This window comes from Bombina bombina, chromosome 1 (genome assembly GCF_027579735.1).
Source record: "Bombina bombina isolate aBomBom1 chromosome 1, aBomBom1.pri, whole genome shotgun sequence".
NCBI classification, from domain to species: domain Eukaryota; kingdom Metazoa; phylum Chordata; class Amphibia; order Anura; family Bombinatoridae; genus Bombina; species Bombina bombina.
The window spans coordinates 1344141492-1344168300 of NC_069499.1; the positions used below are offsets into that span (position 1 = coordinate 1344141492).

The 26809-nt window shown below is 41.2% G+C and overlaps 1 protein-coding gene across 1 annotated transcript in view; it reads right to left on the reverse strand.

Moving 5' to 3' along the window:
* The window catches only part of MATCAP1 (microtubule associated tyrosine carboxypeptidase 1), a 57992-nt gene extending 51075 nt beyond the window's left edge, over window positions 1-6917 (reverse strand). The window contains exons 1-2 of the mRNA XM_053695321.1: window positions 6809-6917; window positions 451-1064 (exon numbers count right to left, since the gene is read on the reverse strand). Coding sequence (XP_053551296.1) covers window positions 451-1014 — 564 coding nt within the window. The 5' untranslated portion in view covers window positions 1015-1064; window positions 6809-6917. The remainder of the gene's footprint in view (window positions 1-450; window positions 1065-6808) is intronic.
* Between the last annotated feature and the right edge of the window lie 19892 nt (window positions 6918-26809).

Consider the following 26809-nt stretch of genomic DNA (forward strand, 5'->3'; position numbering starts at 1 on the left):
AGTATAAGACAGCATGTCACCCCTAGGCTATTCCTTTATCTTAGACCTAAACATTATCTTCTGCCGTTTAAAGTATTTAGGATGTATTTCAAGATAAAACTTATCTAGAGAGCACAAGCAAACAACTTATACCTAAATATAAATCGGTTTTTAAGTAAAAAATGATAAATATTTGTACTTTTGGTGAACAGCCTAGATGGATTTGTCGGTTGGGAGAACACGTGGGGTAAAATGAGGTCAGTCGAAATCAGAACAAATTAAAAGATTGTGTTCAGCAACATCATTTAAAATGTGGAAGGTCTGATCTGATGGCTCTAGTATGATACAATAGACAGCCCTTTGCTATTCAGTTTATCAGTCTGGTTTCATCTCTACCTTTACATTGACAATTGTGGTGTCACGTCTTGTAGATACTCTGAAATACCCCCAATACTAAATGGATGACGTTACCTGTGTTAAGAACTGATCAGATGCCTCATTGTATTTCTCAAGGACAGATGTGGGCATTGGCTCCTGGTAGAGGAATTGAGGGTTATAGGTATATTTAGATGAAAAGAACTTCTCTCGCTCTTGGTCGACATTGGTAGGTCTTAGTGCTACCAGGAGGCAGGAGCTTCTCTTTGTCACTCTTGGTACACTGCTGGGTCGGCTAATGTGTGGAAGGGAGCCAGAGCTTTTAATTCTGCTCTGGGAGCTGCTGCCACTGCTGTTGATTGTACATGAGCTCTCACTGCGGCGCATCCAGCTGCACTGTCCCATATACACAGGACAGCCAGCCATCTTTCTTGGCTCTGTCTTCACTGGCAGATGTGTTTTGTTTGTACTAATGAAAGATTTAGGACGAGAGCGGGGAGGCTGAGGGGCCTGCGAAATGGCGGAACATGAATACGAGTGAACATTATTGATCTGTGTTATTTTTGTTTTCAGTCTAGTCTCTCGGTCTTTGATAGTGCTGGAGGATGATCTGTCGTATGTCTGGAGACCTGAATCCAGAACCATTCTGTATGGTCTCATGAACCTCACAGCAACAAAAGGTTTTTTTGAAGATCAACATTTGCAGGGACCTTAGAAACAAAGGCAGAGAAGAATAAATATACAACAAAATGTAATACATCAGTTACAATATCTAATAACACCCAGCAATAACAAACAATATATGCAGAGTTGCAGACATAAAACACATACTCAAACAAAAAATATCAATGCTGTGCTTCTCTCATAAATTGATATAATATATAAAAAGTGTGTAATAGAGAAATTCAAGATATTATAAAAGCATTGTTAATAATTACATTCACTACAGATGATATATAAATCTACCAATATAATATAAAACAAAGTGCAACAGACAAAGGATGGGTACTTCAGTAGACTAAGTTTACGACCTTAGAAATTTCATAGAGGTTCACAGGCAGTAGTGAATCCTTTCTGACTAATAAATCCAGTAGAGTGGCTGATGCTCCAAAGAAACTGGGAACGCTGTGGCACGGATCCCAAGAGATAAAAGCAAAGAAGACAAAAACCGTGATTTAATAGTACAAACATGCGCTTAAGTAAAATAACACATACAATGTGTATAGAATAAAAAGCAATGGCAATATCAAGTATGTATCACCACATCCCTCAGCAGGATGCGGTGATACATACTTGATATTGCCATTGCTTTTTATTCTATACACATTGTACGTGTTATTTTACTTAAGCGCATGTTTGTACTATTAAATCACAGTTTTACCCTTAGAGTGGCGTGCGCTCTGTTTCCTCTTTTGTCTCCTATAAAACACATACTAAAATATACACCAGGTATGTCCAACCTTTTCAAAAGGGGTCATGTCATTTTTTTGTCTAAGAGAAGGAGAGTAAGAGAGAGAGTGAGAGAGTGAGAGAGCGAGAGAGTGAGAGAGCGAGATAAAAAGAAAGAGGTGAGTGATAGATCATTTGGCCAATGACTGTGTGACATTTCACGCAGGGAACTTGACAGTGTAAGGAAGTGAGAGATGGTATCGAAGTAGTACTCAATATCACATTAAAGACTTAGGCAATGTACAAGGGATAGACCATGTCTAAGGGCCAAGATTTGGGTGTCTCATTGAGTATAGCACATGTGTCTGGGAGAACTGTTGGCAGATATACACTACTGATGCTGAGAGTGTCACAGCCTTATTGTCGCAAGTATCTAGCTTGGTCAATTGTCGCCAATGGGTGAGATTGTGTATACAGATTATATGTGCATCCCGCATTCAAGTAAAAATCTCTAATTGAGCGGCGAAGTATATACCTCTTTGTGCCGCTATAGAGACAGCTTTTTGAACTTTACCTGTTATCCGGATTGCATTGTGGGTTTAATTTACGGCGGGTTGATACCCTAAAGTGCTGTGGTATTTATGGATATCATGAGGAAATTGGGCTTTATTGCTTTATATGATACTGTGAAGCAACATTTTGATGAACAGTCTCCTTGTTCTACATACCCCTGCTTTAGTGTCAGTATATAATGTACATGGACTATATGCTTATTACAGATGTATGAACTTTGTTTATCCAGTTGATGTTAATTCTTGTACATACATTCATTGCGCATTCGTTACAACTTACATTTCTTTAGCACTTTATAGCTTATTACACATATGTTACTACATTATTGTTCCTCAATTTCTGGCATCTGGGTTTTTAATTAGACTGAGGACGCTCAGTCTCATAGTTTTTATGTGGTGTGAGTATTGCGGACTACTTAGGTGGATTTTCTTTATTTAATAAAATGTATTTTTTGCTAATTCCATTGCTTTTAAGAGCGAGAATTATTATTATTATGATGGTGTGTGTGTACATACATACATATATTTATACACACACACACAAACAAGTACACACACTATGTTAATGGTGGCAACTAGACAGACATATAAACATATTGAAAAAAAAAGTCTACTAACCACATACACAGTAACAGGTTAATCATCAGAAACAAAAACACTGACAGGAGGTTGCTAACCAGATAAAATCTTTGAAAAAGAGTTGATGCCCAGACAGATACAGGCGTGCTGATTGGTTAGGAACCAGACAGAATGTTGGTAACAAGATACTCCACTGGGTTAGAGATAACAGGTACAGACACAATAATAACAGAATGATTACCGAATAGTTACTTAACCCTTTAGTGACAGGGTGAAAGTGCCTACATCGGAACACCTGTTCCGATGTAGACAAATTGAAACTACGCGATCGTGCATACGATCGCGAGATTTCAATTATTGGATCACATCTGGGGGGCGTCCCTACAACCCTAGGAACGCCCTCCAGACCGCGATCAAGTCCTAGAAGCACAGAAGGCTTCAGGACAGCCGTTTGTTATGACGTTCTATTCCGTCATAACGGCTTTAAAGCCCAGTGTAATTATGACGGAATAGAACGGCAGAACGGCGTTAAAATGTTAAAGGGACACAAGTCAAAATAAACTTTTATGATTCAGAAAGAACATGCGGTTTTAAGACACTTTCCAAATTACTTCCATTGTTAATTTTTTTTTTTATATCCACCTGTTCTGTGGAACCAAATCCTACTGAGCATGTGCACAAGTTTACAGGGTATACGTATACCCTGTAATGTCTGTCACATGATACAGGGGGCCAGAAAATTGGAGAATTTTTGTCAGAAAGCAAATCTACTGCTTATTTGAAAATTTAGAGTAAGTGTTATTGCATTGTCATTTTATTGTGTACTTGTTAATTATGTAATTCTATTGCATTGAGTGGCCTGCCCTTTAAAGAAGAATGTTCAGCAGAAATAGCAAGAGACAAACAGTAACCGCTAGCAGGTCATTGTTCACAATATATATGTTTGCCGAGTATAGACACACTCACCATGATGTCATGTACATACACAGATACCCAACAAAAAACATATCAATTGGTTGCTAATAAAAAAATGCAAAAACTAACAGGCTGGTCACAAGAAATATAAGAAACAAAAAGAAATGCAGAATGGTGATCTGTAAACACAACGACAAGAGGCAGACAGATATAAAATGACAGGAGATTGTTCAGACAAATGCCAAAGAGCAGGAGGCGGGTCAGCAGGAAGATACAAGCTGACAAGTTGGCTGCTTGACTGACATCTCCACTGATAAAACACTGGTTCTGAGACAAACACACACTAGCAAGAGATTGGTCTACACAGATACACTCTGACAAGGAGCTGAGTCTCAACCAGAGCTGCACACTGACAGGAGGCTGCTCACTAGGCAGACATATGATGGCATAAATTCATTAAAGCTCATTTAAAATGGATGGTGCTGGTGGAGATCCAGTGTGTTTACTATGCCCATTGCATAAAGCAAATCTACTACTAAAAGCTCTGTTGCTGACTTATGGAAACACACATTTTATTGTCAAGAAACAGACAATGCATTACATTATAGCACTTACAGAATGTGGGTTGTAGCCATCTTACTATAGGGCTAGATCACATTTTAATTGCAGTACTAAGAGAAAAATAATATAATCTGTTTAACCATACAAAGCTTTTTGTTGCTGCTATCACTAGTTTCAACTGTAATAAAACTTGATCATAATCTATAGTGACAAGCGTTTTACATTCTTTTTTGGGCCGAAAATGCTACTTTTCAGTAGCAATCACAATAGCGTGTTTTCAGCCGATTCCAGCATTCTCAAATGGTTATTCTGATCCTCAAAAAAAAAGCCCTATTTCTCCAATAGGAAACAGTCTATTTACTTGAACATATGTTAAATACACTGAAATGGCCACAGGAGACATTCTAGAGGTTTATAAACATACATGGTATCGATTCATTAAACCTCCAATTATCCCTGTTTTTTAGCTGTATACAGTCAACAAGGCCTACATTTATATATGCATAGGGTCGGATACATATGTAGATGTGTTGACTACATGATATCATGTACATCCACCAATCAGCAAATAGCACCCAGGCACTGAGCCTGCCTACTATGCTTTTCAACCAAGGATAACTAAATAATAAAGAAAATTATATAATAGAAGTAATTTGGAAAGTTGTTTAGAATGATATGCTCTGATTCATGAAAGAAAAATAAATTGGGGTTCCTGTACCTTTAATAGAGATAGCTTTTAGCTGTGCCAGGTGCTACCATGTTACATTTTGCATTCAGCTATGAGAATCTGGTTCTATATTGGTCCATTAAGTTCTATGAGAAGAAGATTACTAGTCACAGAAAACTACAGCTGCAACTCCCGTCCCGGAATTCCTGGATGACTGCTCCAGCTGGTCTCACCTGACTAAATAAGTGTTAATGATGAATCTATGTCACTGACAGGAGAATGGACAGATGTATGCAACCTATGCAATTACAGGAGGCTGGACTCCAGAAACATACACACTAACAGGAGGCTCAGCACCAAGTTACAGATACACACTGACTACAAGCAAGCACGTACACACTGACTCACTACAAGCAAGCAGGTACACACTGACTACAAGCAGGAAGATACACACTGATTGGAGCCGGAGGATGCTGATGAACATACACACTGATTGGAGGATGCTGATATACATACACACTGACTTTAACTAGACAGGTGCACACTGACTGGAGGCTGCTGATATACATACACACTGACTGGAGGCTGCTGATGTACATACACACTAACTTTAACTAGACAGGTGCACACTGACTGGAGGCTGCTGATATACATACACACTGACCAGAGGCTGGCTACCAGACTGATAGACACAAACAGGAGACTAGTCACAAGGCAGATACTGACAATATACTTATCAAAAGACAAATACCCTCTGAGAAATGTTTTGTCATCAGATAGCAGCTAACAGGAGACTGATCACAAGACATATACACATAGACAGGAGGCTGGTCACAGGAGACATGTTCACTGACAGCAGATTTTTCAAGACAGGACACACACTTGCAATAGTTTTGGTTCAAGTCAGATACACACTGATAGGAGGTTAATACAAAAAGACACACTTGCAGTAGGTTTGGTACAAGTCAGATACACACTGGCAATAAGTTTGGTACAAGACAGATACAGATACACACTGATAGGAGGTTAATAAAAAGACACACTTGCAGTAGGTTTGGTACAAGACAGATACACACTGATAGGAGGTTAATAAAAAAAGACACACTTGCAGTAGGTTTGGTACAAGTCAGATACACACTGGCAATAAGTTTGGTACAAGACAGATACAGATACACACTGATAGGAGGTTAATAAAAAGACACACTTGCAGTAGGTTTGGTACAAGACAGATACACACTGATAGGAGGTTAATAAAAAAAAAAGACACACACTTGCAATAGGTGTACAAGACAGATACAGATACACACTGATAGGAGGTTAATAAAAAGACACACTTGCAGTAGGTTTGGTACAAGACAGATACACACTGATAGGAGGTTAATAAAAAAGACACACTTGCAGTAGGTTTGGTACAATACAGAAAACAGTCATAAAATAAATACAGACTTCTGAACTTGGCCAATCAACAATACTGCATATGCTACTCTAGGGGCCTTATTCACTATAGAATGGAGAGCTGTAAATGTGTTTAATGAACGGGCTAATTAAATAGCACAAGGAATGTTCTGGATAAACCTCCCCACCAGGTTACACTGACAGGAGTTGGTGACAGCTGATACACAATGACAGGATGCTGCTGGTAACCAGACACGCTGACTCACACAGCTCTTTGTGCCGCTCGCACCGCCTAACAAGGCAAACCCGAAATCAGACACTCCACAGGAATTGCCAATAAATCAGACAGGGTCACCGGTTAGAACAAGTCCGTTACCTCGTCTCAGTTTACTGTCCGCTAATGGTTCATTTCCGGGTTTTATTTATTATGACAGTGTACAGCTCGGTCCCCTCATTCACGCGCAGAGAATGATGGTGGAGAATCATTACTATAACCACGCCCCAGTTACATTTAAACCACGCCCCACGCATTGTTTAGTTAGTAACCACGCCTAAACTCAATGTAACGGACTGGCTCAGTTTCCTCGGTATGACTAGTACGAAAGTGGTTGTCAGAGGGTGACCAGTATACACCGTGACCTAATGACCTGATAGTGGGCTATGTACATAAAGTAGACGTGCGTTATACGATTTGGCTGCAAAACTGCCGCTCTGGTTGTTCTATAAACCATTTCCCAAGTACAAGGGGCTTTGTTGAGAAAACCAAATATGTTTAATCCCATAATTTTACAGATCTTATGAATGTAAGTGGAACTGTGCTTGCTATTTGGTAGACAAACCTGTGCAAATATAAATCACTTGGTTTAACTGCTGAGCTTTTTCCACTCGTGCTGAAGACCTGAAGTTACTGTTGTGGAGTTTTTAGATGCTGCCACCGTAGGCCATTTTTTTGTGAGAGACCCACACATATACTGTTTTTGGGGTGTGGGTAAAAGCCGGCTCTATGTCTAATTTAGGCAGATATACACAAATTTAACCCTTTGGCTGCTAAGCCATTTCCCACCTGGGTGCTAAGCTAGTTTTGACCTTTTTGTTGCAGTTCACGTTTAAACACTTTTAGAAGTAAAGTTTGTGTGAATAAGCTATACAAACTATATATTGTTTTTTTCAGCAGACCTAGCAGTTTCCAAATATACCATTATTATATGTGTATGTCTTAACAGGTTTTAAAAATAAAGCATATAATATGAAAAAAGTGTATTTTTGTACTCCACAATCACTAAAAATTAGTTTGTAATTTTATTTTTCTAAACTCTATCATCAAAACCTATGTTGCTAAATATTTGCAGTAGGTAACCTGTCTACAATAAGCAGAAATTGAGAACATTTCACTGTGTTTTTCTACTGTTTTATTGCCGACGTGTCAATTTGATAGACCTTAATAAAAAGCATCTTTAAATTTAATGTATTGTTGCCAGCAATTAAACAGCTTTAGCTGCCTGGGAAATTAAGATAGGACAACAAAACTATATATTTTTAGAAACTACACCCTCAGCTGCATCAAATGAGGTCTTATTTGTATTTGTATCACATATCTGAAGTGTGCAACAAATATGCGAATATCACACTTTAAGATGTGTTTTCCACACAAACACATCCAGGCACTTCTGGATCCACCATTTTTTACACAAAAACATCTGGGTACTTTCAGAACCAACACTTTTTTACAGAAAAACACCCGGATCCATGTCTAGTTTAGACAGAGATAGACAAATTTAACTGTTTTCCACACAAACACATCCAGTCACTTCTGGATCCACCATTTTTTTTTACAAAAAAACATCTGAGTCCTTTCAGAAACAACACTTTTTTTTACAGAAAAACAGCAGGATCCTGTTGGATCCGTGTCTAATTTAGGCAGATATACACACATTCAAGGCAACAAAAAATGAAAATCCAGCGAGCTCCAAAAAAAAGATAGGCTTTATTTCAAGAAAAAACACACACTAAAAGTGGGGTAAAAGAACTAGTATTCAAGAAACGCTATGACCCTCAGCTCCCTGTTGGTCTTACGCATTTCGGCTGAAAGCAAGCCTTAAAGGGACATAATACTCATATGCTAAATCACTTGAAACTGATGCAGTATAACTGTAAAAAGCTGACAGGAAAATATCACCTGACCATCTCTATATAAAAAAGAAAGATATTTTACCTCACAATCTCCTCAGCTCAGCAGAGTAAGTTCTGTGTAAAAAGTTATACTTCACCTGCACAAAGCTGCAGGTAAAAATAAAAAAAAATGAAGAAATGAACAGCAGCCAATCAGCATCAGCAGTGCTGAGGTCCTGAACTCTTACTGTGATCTCATGAGATTTCACTTAACTCTCATGAGATTTCATAGTAAGCTTCCTTTACCTGATTGGTGAAATAATATGAGAGTTCACGAGGCTCATCCTTTCAGCTGTCCCAGGACAGACACACTAAAATGCTGCTTAGAAATCCTTTACAATGGGAGGTGGCTACTGAGGAACTTTTGAGGTAAAATATCTTTCTTTTTTACATAGAGATGTTCAGGAGATATTTTCTAGTCAGCTTTTTACAGCTATGCTGCATCATTTTCAAGTGTTTAAACATTTGGGTATTATGGCCCTTTAATCATAGACCATAATCGGATATCCGGTTATCACCCTTAAATAGCCTTATGATGGCCTATAAAGGGTGAACAGCTGAGGGTAATAGCGTATCATGTAACTCAATGAAACATTATACATGGACAACAATATAAAATATAATCATTGAAGTGCAAATATACAGTAATTTGTATGAAGATACATAAAGACTCTGAGTCTTAATTCATAGAGAATGTGGCAAGACAAAAACAAAAATCCCTATAAAGCATCAATAGGCTTTATATACGCCAATCAATGTAACTAATAATAAAGATGTGCTATGTGCTTTGCACGGTCCCATAATAAAATTATTGTGGGACAATAGGGAATTTCTAATCCGTCATGCCACTGTGAAGATTACCAAAACAATGATTGTAGTATCCTGGGGGAAAAAACTATTTACATATAGGATATTAATTACGAACCCAAAAAGGTATCTGGATGGCTGTGGACAAGGACCATACTAGGCACCTATAGTGTCTGAACAGATATACAGTAAGAAAGGGTGCCTCATTATAATAAGATGTGCCTGAAATCTATCATAGGCTCACTAAATTGCAAACATTCTGTCACCTTGTCACTAAAACAATTGTTAGTGATAGATATTTATCTATATTGCCAGTGATTGATAATATCACCAACTGCATTAAAGCCTTTAGGGCATCTGGTTTGCAAAGTGAATATCCAAAAGGCCTCTCTATGCAAAAGTTTAGACGTTTTGTCACCCCCCCCCCCCCTAGGAGTATTGGATATACTTTCAATAACCTGCCATTTAAAGGTATTGACCATTTTGTTGTGGTCTATTATAAAATGGTGTACCAGGTCTGACACATCAATTCACTTGTCTATATTATTCAGATGTTCTCTGATACGTGAACGTGCCTCACGTGTCGTACACCCCACGTACTGCATATTACAGTCAGTGCATTCAACCAAGTAGATCACAAATCTGGTGCGACAATTTGTGCAACTTGATGAAAGAAAGACCCATTGGGTATCCTTAGATTGAAACCTATTAGTGACAGTGGCATGACTACAAGCAATTCAACTTGAAAAATGGCATTTAAAATGTCCTTTAACTTGGAGCCAGCTGCTTCCTCCTATAGTAGTTTTTCTTAACATGCTAGGTGCTAAAATATTACCAAGTGTGCAGCCTTTTCTAGAGATGAAGTTACAGCCATCTGAAACCAATTTTTTAAGGCTATCTTCTCCTGTTAGAACTGGTAAATGTTTACCTATAATTCCACAGATTTCTGTGAATTGGGGGCTATATGTTGTAATAAAATTTGGCTTAAAGGGACAGTCTAGGCCAAAATAAACTTTTATGATTCAGATAGAGCATGTAATTTTAAACAATTTTCCAATTTACTTTTATCACCAATTTTGCTTTGTTCTCTTGGTATTCTTAGTTGAAAGCTTAACCTAGGAGGTTCATATGCTAATTTCTTAGACCTTGAAGCCCACCTCTTTCAGATTGCATTTTAACAGTTTTTCACCACTAGAGGGTGTTAGTTCACGTATTTCATATAGATAACACTGTGCTCGTGCACGAGAAGTTATCTGGGAGCAGGCACTGATTGGCTACACTGCAAGTCTGTCAAAAGAACTTAAAAAAGGGGCAGTTTGCAGAGGCTTAGATACAAGATAATCACAGAGGTTAAAAGTGTATTATTATAACTGTGTTGGTTATGCAAAACTGGTGAATGGGTAATAAAGGGATTATCTATCTTTTAAAACAATAAAAATTCTGGTGTAGACTGTCCTACATAGTCCCTCGTCTGCTGTAACATTGTTCTTCTATCCATTCTATTTACCTCTTGAAAGGCTCTACTAATAATCTTATGAGAATAGCCTCTTTCTTGGAGCTGTTTCTTCAGGGTATCTGATTCCTTCTGGAAATCAATATCTGACGAACAGTTTCTTTTTAGCCTATGAATTGGCCTTTAGCCACCCCAAAACCAGTATGGTTAGGATGACAAGACCTAGCATGCAGAATCGTGTTGGACGTAATGGGTTTTCTGTATAGTGTGGTTATAACTCGTGAACTTGCAGGATCACCTATCAAATACAAATACAGATAGGGTACTTTAACTTTATCAAAAGTAGATGTAAACTGAAGGTTTAGGTGATTGGTGTTTAGATAAGAAATTAACTCCTTCATTTCTTGTTCCGTTCCTATCCATACAAAGAGAAGGTCATCAATATACCTTTTGTATGACCGTATATTATCCCTGTATGGATTTCTATCTCCAAAGACATGGGACCTCTCCCACCAGCCCATGAAAAGATTTGCATAGGCGGGGGCGAATTTAGCACCCATGGCGGTCCCACACCTCTGGAGAAAGAAAGAATCACCAAACTTAAAATAATTGTGAACTAGAAGGAAGTCCAAAATTTTCAACAGATACCCTTTCAGTTTTGCCTCATAATTACTGTACACATCTAGAGAGTATTTATTAGCTTCCAGACCATATTCATGTGGAATACATGAATATAACCCCACCACGTGAACGGTTAACCATGAGCAGTCAGTGCTCCAAATTACCTGCTGTAATTGCTGGACAATGGGCTGCAGGAGAGACTCTACCCAACCAGAAACTCTCTCAAAGAGAGAACCTATTCCAGAAACAATAGGCCTTCCCCTCACCTCCTCCAAGGATTTGTGTACCTTGGGAAGGGGATGGAAGATGGGAATAACTGGTGAGTTCACAAAGAGATAATCAAAAGTATCCTGATCAAAAATCCCCCCTGCAGTACATCATCCAGCAAATCCAAAAAATGTAACTTAAAAATATTAGTAGGGTCTCTAGGGAGGTTGTGGTAAACCTCTGTGTCATAAATTTGCCTTTCTGCCTCTTTAACATAAGCTGTTTTGTCTTATACCAAAATGCTACCCCCTTATCAGCTTGTCTAATGACTATGTCATCTCTCTTTCTCAGATTATCTAGAGCACATCTCTGCCCTTGAGTGAGATTAGGGGGGTTGCATTGTGGCATCTAGACAGTCGTATGAGTTCCTCTTCAACCCTTTGATGGAAAGCCTCCAAAAATGGGCCCCTTTCTTTAATAGGATAGAAGATTGACCTGGGTTTGAACCCTACGTGTGTCGTTTTAAGAAAAGAGTTAGGGGTATTGGATTCATAATTTAAGTCATGAAGTAAAAAATAGTCACATGCTTCCCCAAAGTCTATAATATCCATTATAGGAGTGAGGTCATTAGGAATGTTCTAAAGATGAACATCCCCAGAAATATCAGTATCATGGGTCTGCAACTCTCTGCCCCAAAATAACTTTCTTAATGTGAGGTCTCTCACTAGACGATTAACATCAGTAATGGTCTCAAAGAGATTGAAAGTTGCATTTGGCACAAGACCCAAACCTAAACTCAAAACTGATATTTCATCCTTATTTAATGTGTAATTAGAGAGGTTAATGATTTTTATATTCTGTATTTGTTGTACTGACCTCTACCTCTGCGACCTCTTTGACCTCTTCCTGTGTTTCTTCCTCTTCCTCCTCTCCCTTCTGTTTCCATCCCCACCTGCCCTAAAGGGTGTTGACTAGGCGGGTTATTCATTTTTAAACAAGGTTTAATGTTACCACTTAGTGTCGGTGGATCACACGCATTGTCACTTAAGAATTCCCTCATATCTACATTATCCTGGTTTCTATCTCTCTGACTAGAATTCTTAGTAACCACTGGTTCTATTCTAGTGGATGTGGAATCATGTTTACCACGTATTGTCTTACTACCCTGTTTGGGCCGGACTACTAGCTCCTTGTCAGGTGTTTTTTCCATGTTTTGTTTGCCATGTGCTGCTGGCAGCCATTTTACTCACCTCTCTTGCTGACTCTGGTGCATACTGTGTGATGCTGCTCATTTCCTGCACTTCCTTTTATGGCCAGACTGGTGTACATCATCCGTGTGAGACAGGATGCAGTCTCAAAATTGTGATGTCATCACTTATTATTTAAAGGTTCTCTGTTCAATATGCTTTGCCCTTGCGTTGTCTCAGACCTGTTTGTGAGAGCTCCTGTGTATTACCTGGCTGTCTGACGTCCTCCTGGTTCCTGATCCCTGGCTTGTTCTTGACTCTGTTGTTCTCCTTGTTCCTGATTCCGGCTCATCTGACTACTCGCTTTGGCTCCTGACTCGGCTCGTCTGAATATTCTATTTGGCTCCTGACTCGGCTCGTCTGACTACCAGCTCTGGTTTTTATTCCTGGCTTATTATTTGACTTGTGCACTTTTTATAATTTTTTGCTATTAATAAAGGTGTGATTATTTTTGCACTTCTGGTCTCAGTCTGATTCCTGGCATCCTGACATTACGCAAGGGCCATGAATCCTGATGGTGCTAATAATCCACCTTTACCTGCCATAATTTCCAGGATGGATGAACAGGATCGCAGCTTGGATCAATTTGCACTAGCCCTGCAAACCCTGCTGACTCGCACTGCACATTTGGACCAAAGTGTCCCGCATTTTATGGCTGCTCCTGTTTCCGCTGCTGCACCTAGTCCTACCAGAAGCATGTCCGGTTCTGCACCTCTACCTCAGCAATATGGAGGCAATCCTAATCAGTGCAGAGGGTTTTTGAACCAGGTAGGCATTTACTTTGAGATGTTACCTCAGGCGTTTCCCTCTGACAGAGCTAAAGTGGGATTTCTCATCTCATTACTCTCTGACACAGCTCTTGCCTGGGCTAATCCCTTGTGGGAGGCTAATAAACCTGTGATTTCAAATTACCCTGAATTTGTGGCCTCCTTTCGAAGGGTATTTGATGTTCCGGCTCTCTCCTCCTCTGCTGCTAAACGACTCATGTCCATTCAGCAAGGTACAAGATCTGTTGCTCAGTATGCCATTGAGTTCTGTACGCTTACCGCAGAGGTAGGTTGGAACAATGAAGCCCTTGTTGCCGCCTTCTTTCATGGGCTCTCTGATGCGATTAAAGACAAAGTTGCTGCCAAAGATTTACCAGAGGATCTCGAGGCATTGGTGTCTTTTTTTATCCTAATTGACATCAGACTCAGAGAGAGGCCCTCTTTCAAGGAGCGCTTGCGGAAGCCTCCCTTTCCGTTGTCTCTTATGTGTTCGTTCCCACCCATGCCTCCCTCTCCTCCCATGCCTCCTGGTCCCGATTCACCAGGTACTGCTGAGCCGATGCAGTTGGGATTCACGAGTCTCTCCGCGGCGGAGAGGGCCTTTAGGAGGAGGGAGGGGCTCTGCCTCTATTGTGGGTTATAGGGCCACCTTTTGAAGTCTTGTCCTACACGGCCGGGAAATGCTCACACCTAAGGTCCTGTCAGGGGCAGACCTTGGGTGGTTTATCCTTGTCCCCGGAACCGCTAAAGGAGAAACCTTTGGTCACGGTTGTCGTTTCCTGGGTGGATTCTTCCATAGTCACCCAGGCTCTTGTTGACGCCGGTGCTGCAGGCTATTTTATTGACAGTGCTTTTGTATCAAAGCACTCCATTCCTGTTTTGCCTCGGCCCATTCCGCTTGCTATTGAGGCCATTGATGACAGGCCCCTTCAGCCCGCACTCGTTACTCACGAAACTGCTCCAATATCCATGGCTGTTGGGGCTCTCCATTTTGAAACCCTCCAGTTTCAGGTGATAAACTCCGTTGTTCTGGGTTATCCCTGGCTCCAAAAGCACAATCCCAGTCTCGACTGGCGCGGGTTCGAAATTTTGTTGTGGTCTCCGCAATGTATTTCCACTTGTCTTCAGAAACCAGTTAAAGTCTTGTGCACTTCTTCGGTATCTCAATTGCGAGAGGAGTACTGAGAGTTCCTAGACATTTTTGACAAGGTGCATACCGGTACGTTGCCTCCTCACCGGTCTTACGATTGTGCCATAGACCTGCAACCCGGAGCCATTCCTCCTCGGGGCCGGGGTTACTCTCTGTCTGTTGCGGAGAATTGTGCTATGGAGGAGTATGTTGCCGATGCTCTGTTGCGGGGGATCATCCGCAAATCCTGCTCTCCTGCAGGGGCTGGCTTCTTCTTTGTGAAGAAAAAGGATGGCGAGTTAAGACCATGCATCGATTATAGGGGTCTTAATCGTCTACCATTAAGAATGCTTACCCTATTCTGCTCATTACAGAACTCTTTGACCACCTCAAGGGAGCTACGGTCCTTACTAAACTTGATTTGAGAGGAGCGTACAATCTTGTTAGGATCAAGGAGGGCCACGAATGGAAAACAGCATTTAACACCAGGTGCGGGCATTATGAGTATCTTGTAATGCCCTTTGGCCTATGTAATGCTCCTGCTGTTTTCCAGGAATTTATTAATGATGTCCTACGAGATATGTTGCAACAGTGTGTTGTGGTGTACTTAGACGACATCCTCATACACTCACCCACACTTGAGGCTCATCGTTCTGATGTTACACGGGTTCTTCAGAGACTACGTGAGAACGGCCTGTTTTGTTAACTCGAGAAATGTGAGTTCCATCATACTCAATAACTTTCCTAGGATATGTTATCTCCGTTGCAGGGTTCTCCATGGATCCTGACAAGTTATCTGCAGTTCTGCAGTGGCCTCGCCCAGTTGGTCTTCGGTCTATTCAACGTTTTTTGGGGTTCGCCAATTACTATAGAAAGTTTATTTTCCTTGGTCAAACCTATCACAGGCATGACCCGTAAAGAGAATGATCCACTCTATTAGTCACCTACTATCATTAAGGCCTTTGATAGTCTTAAGACTGCCTTTGCTGCCACTCCAATTCTGGCTCATCCTAACCCTGTCCTGCCTTTCGTTCTTGAGGTTGATGCGTCTGAGACTGGAGTAGGTGCCCTCTTGTTTCAACGTCCTACGCCTGATGGTTCCTTGCATCCGTGTGGTTTGTTCTCTAAGAAATTGTCTCCAGCGGAGTGCAATTATGAAATTGGCAACAGGGAATTACTGGCCATAATTTTGGCACTCAAGGAATGGAGGCATCTACTCGAGGGTACTAGCGTGCCAGTGCTCATTCTTACTGACCACAAGAATTTAACTTATCTATCTGAAGCAAACCGTTTGTCGCCCGACAGGCCAGATGGGAGCTATTTTTGTCTCGGTTTAATTATGTTGTCTCCTACCTGCCTGGTAGTAAGAATGCTATGGCTGATGCCCTCTCTCGACAATTTTTTGCCTCTGTCCAAGGAGGAGTCTGTACCTACTCCAGTTATACCTCCTGACCATATTTTGGCTACCATACATACTAATTTGACTTCTCCCTTGGAGAAGGAGATCCTGGCTGCACAAACCAATGCACCTCCTGAGAAACCTAGTGGTAAGTGTTTTGTTCCTGAGAATCTTCAAACTAAACTTTTGCACACTTACCACTATCCTAAAGCCGCAGGTCACCCAGGCAAGAACCAAATGATTTGGTCTGTCACTCGACAATTCTGGTGGCCAGGTCTTCGTTCTGATGTTGCTGCACATGTTGCCTCCTGCTCAGTTTGTGCACAGAATAAGACTCCTCAACGTCTTCCTGTGGGTCTTCTTCAACCTATTGCTAATGGTGAGCGTCCTTGGACACATCTTTCCGTGGACTTCATTGTCGAGCTCCCTGTTTCCAATGGCAATACTATTATCCTTATGGTGGTTGACCGTTTTTCTAAAATTTCACATTGCATTCCCTTGAAGAAGTTGCCTACCGCTCAGGAGCTTGCTTCAATTTTTGCCCGGGAGGTCTTCCGTTTACATGGGTTACCCAAGGAGATAGTGTCGGACTGGGGTAGCCAGTTTGTCTCCAGATTTTGGCGTTCCTTTTGTGCTCAAATGGGGATCCAGCTTTTCTTCTCCTCTGCATATCACCCTCAATCCAATGGGGCTGCGGAATGGTCTAATCAAGCTCTGGAGCAGTTCCTCCGTTGCTATGTCTCAGATCACTACAATAATTGGTCAGAACTGTTACCTTGGGCAGAGTTTGCTCGTAATAGTGCTATTAATTCTTCCTCCAAGTTATCCCCGTTCATGGCGAATTATGGGTTTCAACCATCCTTGTTTCCCGATTCCTTCATGTCTCAGGGTATTCCGGCTTTGGAGGAGCATCTCCGGCAACTCCGTTTCACGTGGGTGCAGATTCAGAATTGCCTTCATCGTTCTATGCAGCGCCAAAAGTTCCAGACTGATTGTAGGCGTCTGCCAGCACCTTCCTACCAGGTTGGTGAGAGAGTTTGGCTGTCCTCCCGCAACTTGAACCATTGTGTGCCTTCCAATAAACTGTGGCCAATCCTGTGGCCTATGCTCTTGACCTTCCTCCTGCAATGCGCATCTCCAATGTTTTTTATGTCTCCCTTTTGAAACCATTGGTTTGTAATCGGTTTACCACTGTGTTGCCTCGTCCCCGTCCTATCTTTGTTGACAACCATGAGGAGTATGAGGTCAGCAGCATTATTGACTCTCGTATGTCCAGGGGCCGTGTACAGCATTTGGTTCACTGGAGGGGCTACAGTCTGGAGGAGCGTTCATGGGTTCCCTCCTCTGATGTTCATGCTCCCGCCCTCCTCCGTGCCTTCCATGCCCGTTTCCCTAATAAGACTTTTGTCCTCCCGCGGGGAGGGGTCGTTGAGGGGAGGGTACTGTCAGGGTTTTTTCCCTGTTTTGTTTGCCATGTGCTGCTGGCAGCCATTTTACTCACTTCTCTTGCTGACTCATTTCCTGCACTTCCTTTTATGGCCAGACTGGTGTACATCATCTGTGTGAGACAGGATGCAGTCTCAGAATTGTGATGTCATCACTTATTATTTAAAGGGCCTCTGTTCAGTATGCTTTGCCCTTGCGTTGTCTCAGACCTGTTTGTGAGAGCTCCTGTGTATTACCTGGCTGTCTGACGTCCCTCCTGGTTCCTGATCCCTGGCTTGTTCCTGACTCTGTTGTTCTCCTTGTTCCTGATTCCGGCTCGTCTGACTACTCGCTTTGGCTCCTGACTCGGCTCGTCTGACTACCAGCTCTGGTTTTGATTCCTGGCTTGTTATTTGACTTGTGGACTTTTTATTATTTTTTGCTATTAATAAAGGTGTGATTATTTTTGCACTTCTCGTCTCAGTCTGATTCCTGGCATCCTGACACTCCTTTTCATCTTATTGGTCACTAGAGCCACTTTTAGTAAAGTGACCAGTTTGCTCATTATCAGTGAATTCAGAGTCAGAAAATGTAACCTTCTTTTCTTGACCTGATAGTTTTTGCTTATTATTGGACCACCTTCTCTTCTGTCTGTTTGTTCTATTAGACGTATGCCAAACATAAACCTTATTGTTGATGTAGTCATCATTGTCACGGTTACATTTTCGTAGTTTGAAATTATCAAGCTCTACCCTGAATTTATCTACACTTTCTTTTAGTACCTTGTCCAGGTCATCATATTTGGGATGTTCTATGAAATCATTTAACTGAACCTGGATATACACAAATGTAAGTGTTTTCCACCCAAACACATCCAGACATGTAACATGCGATACACACATGGGTGATATGGGTAACATATTATAGGTATGGTGTACAAATGAGGTCAATGAGATTACATAAAAAGAGCTGTCTATAGCTGAAGTGGGCGTACATATTGCCAATTTATAGTAGAAATATGAAATGCAGTCCTATTAAATAAGTCCTATTGAGCTGTGTTACTTTGGCCACTTTGTAGAACGGCTGCTGTTTCAAAGAATATGGGAGTGAGTCATCAGCAGTACTTATTGTTAACTGAGTTTATAGAGCAAAACCATGGGAAAATTAGAGTTAATGAACCAGACCAGGACCGGTAAACACTGACACGGCTCTAACTGTAGTTTTATGGTTTGTCTCAACTTCATATCTGAGATTATCAGCTGGCCGCATAAGTCCCTGTAGCCTCCGATGTTGTGTGGGGGCTAATAGCCATTAAAGGTAAGAAGTATCCTGACGGTTAGCCTCTTTTCTATGAGCCAGGAAGAGGAGTAAGAAGTCCACGGTAGGGTTGGGAGGTAAAAGAGGGTCCGTAGCTCTTTGTCCTACAGACGCTGGGGCATTCTCTCCTATGTGCCGTTCACATGTTCCCATGGTAAGAATCTCAATCTCCCGGTCATCTCGATCAAACATGACAAGGGTAGAAAGTATCCCAGAAGAAGTAGGTAGGGTGTTACACTGCCGGTTCTCCTCTGTCTCTTGTACTCTGGTGTCATCATCAGGCCACATGTACACATCATGTAGTGACTGAGTAAGATCGGCAAACTGCTTGCACATTTTCTTTTCTAGCCGTGTAAACATAAGGCTAATAGTGTCACAAAATAGCTGTGCATCCATGTTGGAATATAAAGATGGGCAACAGAGATGGAAAGTTTGCAGATAGCAGGACGGTGTCCGCTCTTAGGTTACCCCACTGCCGGGTGCCGGGAAGTATTTGCCCCTTCAGGTCTCAACGATCTAGCTTCCCACAGTGCGGTTACTCATAAGAGTATAAGTTTAGATATTGCATGAGGTAGTTGTCAAACTTTGATAGTAGCAGAGAATACTGTGATTCAGTGGCTTAATGAGATCTCTCTTTTCTAGTATGCCGTCCTCTATAACGGCCTCCTGCAATCGGCTGATATTTTTGTGTGTTTGCGCCTAGATAAAATGGCGCCTGCCAACACTTCTCTTCTCCTTAGTTAGTGGCTTTACATTTATATCAGATTGTGTCTCAAGCCTCCGAAGTGCTCCTCTCTACTCTATGTAGCTTTAGGACTCAAAGGTAATACCTTGTGAGGTAGTAGTCCGGAGTTATGATATATCTTTTTGCTCAGTTGCCAGGAGCTCTAGAACGATGCGGCCATCCTGAAGCCCTGCCAGACTCCGCCCCCTCGTTATATTGTAATTTTAATTTAAAGTAAGGGGGCATTAGATTTAGGGATTAATAGTTTAATTTAGTGTTTTGCTATGTAGGGGCCGGCGGTTTAAGGGTTAATAGGTTTATTTAGTGGAGGAGATGAGGGAGGCCGGAGGTTTAGGGGTTAATAACTTTATTATAGTGGTGGCGATGTCAAGGAGCGGCAGATTAGGGGTTAATAGCTTTTATTAGTGTTGGCGATGTCGGGGGCGGCAGATTAGGGGTTAATAAGTTTATTTAGGTGTCGGCGATGTTGGGGGCAGCAAATTAGGGGTGTTTGTTAGGGATTTAGGTTTAAACTTAAAGGGCCCGTAAACCTAAAAAATAATGTTATATAATTCTGCACATAGTGCAGAATTATATAACATTATATGAGTGCTAGCTTTATACAACCTAATATATCCGGTAAACTTTTATAAAAAAACAGGGTTTTCCAGACCCGCCCTCTGTGCTCTACTGAGCGGGTCTGGTTTTCCCTCAGAGTGCATCTGACCAGCTGTCTAGTAACAGCTCGGCCCGACCGCGCCGTTACACTCAATGCAGCTCGCTCCTGCTCCAGATATATTAGGTATATTAGGTTTTTGCGTTACAGAAATTTTTCATTCCGCGATCGCAGGTATTAGATTTTTTAATGAATTTTGGTTTAACCCTGAAAGTAGCTTTACCAATGCAGCAACCAGAAATCTATCTCCTACTGATGAGTTGCAAAAAGAACGAAACAGGATGTCTAGTGAGTGATTTCTGGATTGCTGCAATAATCCTGTTAAATGGATCGCTGTGTTAAAACAGTATTTGAAGCAAAAAAACTGAGAATTTGCATATCTAATTTGCATATCTTACCCAGAATTCTCTTGTGCATTGGTAACATTGTATATGGAGTATTTCTGGGAAAAAGCAAGCAGGAAATCTTGCCTAGATGTGCTAATTTCCTATACAAATATTTACATTGATTTAATTTTGAGACATGGAGGATTTTAATTTTAGTTTTTTATCTCCACCATAATTTTAATGAATTTTGGTTTAACCCTGAAAGTAGCTTTACCTATGCAGCAACCAGAAATCTATCTCCTACTGATGGGTTCCAAAAAGAACGAAACAGGCTGTCTAGTGAGTGATTTCTGGATTGCTGCAATAATCCTGTTAAATGGATCGCATTGTTAAAACAGTATTTGAAGCAAAAAAACTGAGAATTTGCATATCTAATTTGCATATCTTATCCAGAATTCTCTTGTGCATTGGTAACATTGTATATGGAGTATTTCTGGGAAAAAGCAAGCAGGGAATCTTGCCTAGATGTGCTAATTTCCTATACAAATATTTACATTGATTTAATTTTGAGACATGGAGGATTTTAATTTCAGTTTTTTATCTCCACCATAATTTTAATGAATTTTGGTTTAACCCTGAAAGTAGCTTTACCTATGCAGCAACCAGAAATCTATCTCCTACTGATGAGTTCCAAAAAGAACGAAACAGGCTGTCTAGTGAGTGATTTCTGGATTGCTGCAATAATCCTGTTAAAAGGATCGCTGTGTTAAAACAGTATTTGAAGCAAAAAAACTGAGAATTTGCATATCTAATTTGCATATCTTACCCAGAATTCTCTTGTGCATTGGTAACATTGTATATGGAGTATTTCTGGGAAAAAACAAATTTTTTCTCCATTGACTTCTATGGGGAATGTAAAAATGCGATGGAGTTTCTGAGATCTCGGGTGTTAGTTTTTTCCCTTCATATTTTTTCTCTATTAATTTCTACGCATGCACACGCGAAAACCTGGGTTAATGCTAGCGAAAATAAGATTTTTTTTAAACTCGTTCATTTAAATATGAACGCAAATAGCTTAACTCTAGCAGAGTTTTTGCGATCGGGAAAAAATAAATTACTGCACCACTTGTAATCTAGCCCAGTTTGTTTCTTGGGTGTTAAAGTATAAGCACAGTTTTAAAAAAATAAATACAAATAAACACACTTATAACAGGTCACTAAAAGACCCAGAGGCCCCTATGACCCATTGTTATAAAGCCCATAAGCTCCTTTTTAAAATAAAGACCCTACATATGTTTTAATAACCAGTCGATCACTGTGGTAATAGTGATCACCTGCTGTCAAGAAGAAATCCTTGTCTTATATGTTACTGACATTCAGAGGCGTAACTAGAAACCACAGAGCCCAGGTGCAAGAATCTAAGAAGCCCCCCCCCCAAAAAAAGGGGAATTTGATACATTTCTTTCTTTTTTTAACATTTCACACAGAAAAAAAATGTAAATCAGATTACATGTCTGCAAAAGGAGGTACCCTGTGCCCACAGTCTGTGAGATGGTCTGATCCCCCATTACTGTATTTAGTGACACTGTTTAACCCACCAGTACTGTATATAGTGAGTTAGTGACACAGTCTGTATTCTGCCGGTGAGATGGCTGGCCTGACCCTACCTGCCCCAGTACTTTATATAGTGACCACAATAGTCTGTGACATGGCCCAGCCCCCCCCATCCTGTATATAGTGGTACTGTATAGTGACACTGTTTACCCCCCCATGCTGTAGTAACAAGGTCTGTAATTTTCTGGTTCCACAAACATACACACACACATGCATAAATACACACACAGTCACATACATACATACACACACACTCACATAAACACCAATGGGTAAAACAGAAACACTAACCCCTGTAGTCAGAGACAGAGACACTAGTGAAGCATCACGTCACACTCACATGATATCAGTGCAGGCAGTGGCAGGTCCACGTTTGCGACCTCTGCACCCCCACGTTTGCGACCTCTGCACCCCCTGTAGTTCCGCCCCTGCTGGCATTCATGGGGGGTAAAACTCTGCTTAGGTTACATGCAGCCACTGGGTAAATTTGTTTGTGTTTATTTTTTAAATAGCTGTTTTTGCTATAACAATGGGCTGAGCCTGTAAGTAAAGGAGACCTGCTAATGTTATTTATGTTAGGTATTGAAATGCTAATTATGGTTGGGGGATTTGAATAAGTACAGTCATTTCACATACAAAATCTCTCTCTCTCCCTCATACCCCCACTGGCAGTTTAATCAGTGATATTGTCTGCTCCTTTATGTAGTTTGTCTACAGAGAAAAGTTTGTTACTCATATTTTTAGTGAAGTTGGGGGCACAACAGGCAAAGGTTGCTATTATTATTATTATTTATTTGTAAATAAATTCCCTAGCACTGGGTACAGAGATAAAGGAATACAATGACAAGGATTTGTGATAATATAAACATAACAGACTAAACCAATTTAGTACAGAAGGAAAAGGTCCCTGCTTACAGTCTACAGAGACATAAGGTTTATGGTAGCTTGTCACATGGATTGTAGTTGCAGCAGTGAGTCATGGCAGTTCAAGAGTTATTTTGGATGGGATGAGAAACAGAAAAGAGATAGTAAGCTTCTCTCAATAGGTGTGTATTCTGATAAATCTCCTGTCAGTGAGCATGCCTCTTGTGACCAGCCTCCTGTCTTTATGTATATATAATCATCTATATATTTAGGCATAGATATATGTTGTATATAAACTTTTTGTAAGGTGTGCTAAACCAAACTTTGTATTTGTATTTAAAAATAAAAGGGAGACTGACCATCTTCCATTGCTTAAAGCACCCCACTCAAGCTCAGGTAGGGTTGCCACCCATCCCTTAACCCCTTAACGACCAAGGACGTACGCCACACGTCCTCAAAAAAATACAGTTAATGACCGAGGACGTGTGGCGTACGTCCTTGGTCTAGAAAGCAGCTGGAAGCGATCCTGCACGCTTCCAGTTGCTTTCCAGTTATTGCAGTGATGCCTCGATATCGAGGCATCCTGCAATAACCTTTTTTAGCAATCTGGTGCAGAGAGAGCCACTCTGTGGCCCTCTCTGCACCGAACATCACCGGCTAAATCCGTTGGTGGGTGGGAGCCGGTTCGGGAGGCGGGTGACGGCCATCGATGGCCCTGATGATGTGGAGGGGGGCGGGATCGTGGGCGGGGGTGATCGGGGGCGCGCACGGATGCGCGCGCGTGCACGGGAGGGCGGGGGCAGGCGCGTGCACGGGGAGGGAGCGGGTGGGAACCGCTCCACTACAGAAAAATGAAATATTAAAAGTTTAAAAAAAGTAGATAATATTTATATAAAACTACATCAGTCAGGGGGTGGGGGATTGGTCTGTGTGGGGGGGAAGCTACACTACAGAAAAAGAACATAAAAAAAAAAAAAAAAAAAACATTTCTCTTGCAAACTGGGTACTGGCAGACAGCTGCCAGTACCCAAGATGGCCCCCAATAAGGCAGAGGGGGAGGGTTAGAGAGCTGTTTTGGGGGGGATCAGGGAGGTTGGGGGCTAAGGGGGATCCTACAAAGTAGCATATGTAAATATGCTAAAAAAAAATATTTAAAAAAAAAACAACTTTTATTTTAGTACTGGCAGACTTTCGGCCAGTACTTAAGATGGCGGGGACAATTGTGGTGTGGGGGAGGGAAGGGAGCTGTTTGGGAGGGATCAGGGGGTCTGATGTGTCAGGTGGGAGGCTGATCTCTACACTAAAGCTAAAATTAACCCTGCAAGCTCCCTACAAACTACCTAATTAACCCCTTCACTGCTAGCCATAATACATGTGTGATGCGCAGCAGCACTTTGCGGCCTTCTAATTACCAAAAAGCAACGCCAAAGTCATATATGTCTGCTATTTCTGAACAAAGGGGATCCCAGAGAAGCATTTACAACCATTTGTGCCATAATTAGACAAGCTGTTTGTAAATAATTTCAGTGAGAAACCTAAAATTGTGAAAAATGTAGCGTTTTTTTTAATTTGATTGCATTTGGCAGTGAAATGGTGGCATGAAATATACCAAAATGGGCCTAGATCAATACTTGGGGTTGTCTACTACACTACACTGAAGCTAAAATTAACCCTAGAAGCTCCCTACATGCTCCCTAATTAACCCCTTCACTGCTGGGCATAATACAATTGTATGCAGTACCTCACACTGTCTTATTTCTCTTAAATAGCTCTGCAGTGACGGCTTTGAGGTTCACACTGGGCTTGACGTTACTGTCACTTTTTCTATATGAGGCTCCATAGTTATGAAAAAAGAGCCCATGTGCCCAACAGGACCGAAGCCTGCATTTAACTGTCCCAATTATCCCGTGAAACACAGAGGGAATCTATTGATAGAGAGAAAGGGGTAAATCTGATGAGGAATAAAGTGCCTAACTTTTTTCTGAGACTATTTCATCCACCCCCAGAGTAAAGTTAGCACTTTTACCTCATCTCCTGCTGGACAGTAAGGCAGTCTCCAGGTGTGTGAGGTCCTCTCCCTCACATGGACCTGTAATGTAAAAGGAAAATCCTGAGTAATATCCCTCAGGTTTTCTTGGTAAGGGCAGCAAACAAGTACATGGGAGGCGCAGTGAGAATTATGTCCCACAAGTTCCCATTGCTCTAAAGCCACCAAATGCTTCTCTTTTTACTGAAGAGACTGATCTGGTCTATGCTACACCCCAGCACAAAGTAGCACTCAGTGGCACTACTTTAAAAAAATAATAAACTCTTGATTGAAGATTCTAAACTAACACCTCCCTTTACCTCTTCCTATCACTAACAAAGGCAAAGAGAATGACTGGAGTGGGTGGGAGGTAAGGGAGGAGCTATATATACAGCTCTGCTGTGGTGCTCTTTGCCTCCTCCTGTTGACCAGGAGGCGATATCCCACAAGTAAGGATGAAATCCGATGACTCATCGTTTCTTGTTAAAGAAAGTTTATATACACATCTTTGGGAGTGCTGCCAATGTGATCAAGTAGTTACACAAAATAAGGGGTTTGCAAATAAACAACACATTTTTAAATGCTGCAAAAAATTGCCTGCAAAAACATTTATTCTTTTAAATAAAATTGGGATCTTGGTCACACAGTGGCATACCCCCCAACTGTCCCGATTTTCGCGGGGTCAGTCCCGATTTTAGGGGTCTGTCCCGCTGTCCCGGGTTGCTAGCCATCTGTCTTGCATTGCCCCATGCATTAAAAAAAAAAAAAAATATTTAGAAGTAGCTGGCTTTTCTCTCCCAGGGTTATATACCTGTTAGATTCCCAGTGGAAAAGAAATGGTGTGTGGGTTAAGCAGGAGTAAGAAGGCTGTATACCCTCTGACCTCAGGTAATAGTGACCTCTAACCTACCTCTGGTAGTGATGACGTCTAACCCCTGGTGGTAATACTAGCATGCTTTCAGTTTTATACAATGAGCAGTGCTAACACCAGGGTAACAAACAGTGGCAGCCTCAGACTGCCAGCTAATGTGCTTGCCAACCCCAGGACCCCATACATGAATTACAGATACCTATCTATGATGTAGTGTGTGTCTATCTGTATCTATACGTGTGTGTGTGTATCTGCATGTATAAATGTATGCTATGTAGTGTGTGTGTATCTGCATGTATAAGTGTATGCTATGTAGTGTGTGTGTATCTGCATGTATAAATGTATGCTATGTAGTGTGTGTGTATCTGCATGTATAAGTGTATGCTATGTAGTGTGTGTGTCTGCATGTATAAATGTAAGCTATGTAGTTTGTGTGTATATCTGTATGTATATGTGTATATCTGCATGTATAAGTGTATACTATGTAGTGTGTGAGTATCTGCATGTGTAAGTGTATACTAGGGGTTATATCTCCCGGTGGTTCAATAGCCGACTGACAGAGCTCTTATAGCATTAAAGCTCAGGGTGAAGCAGGACATAGTACTTGCATTCTTATCTCCCGGCGGTTCAAGTATAGCCGACCGGGAGCTCTCATATTGTCATATTTGGTCGTTACGTGGAGCTATATTTTAAAGCTGAGCTCAGTGTAAGGTAACGCATGGGACTTATGTTCTT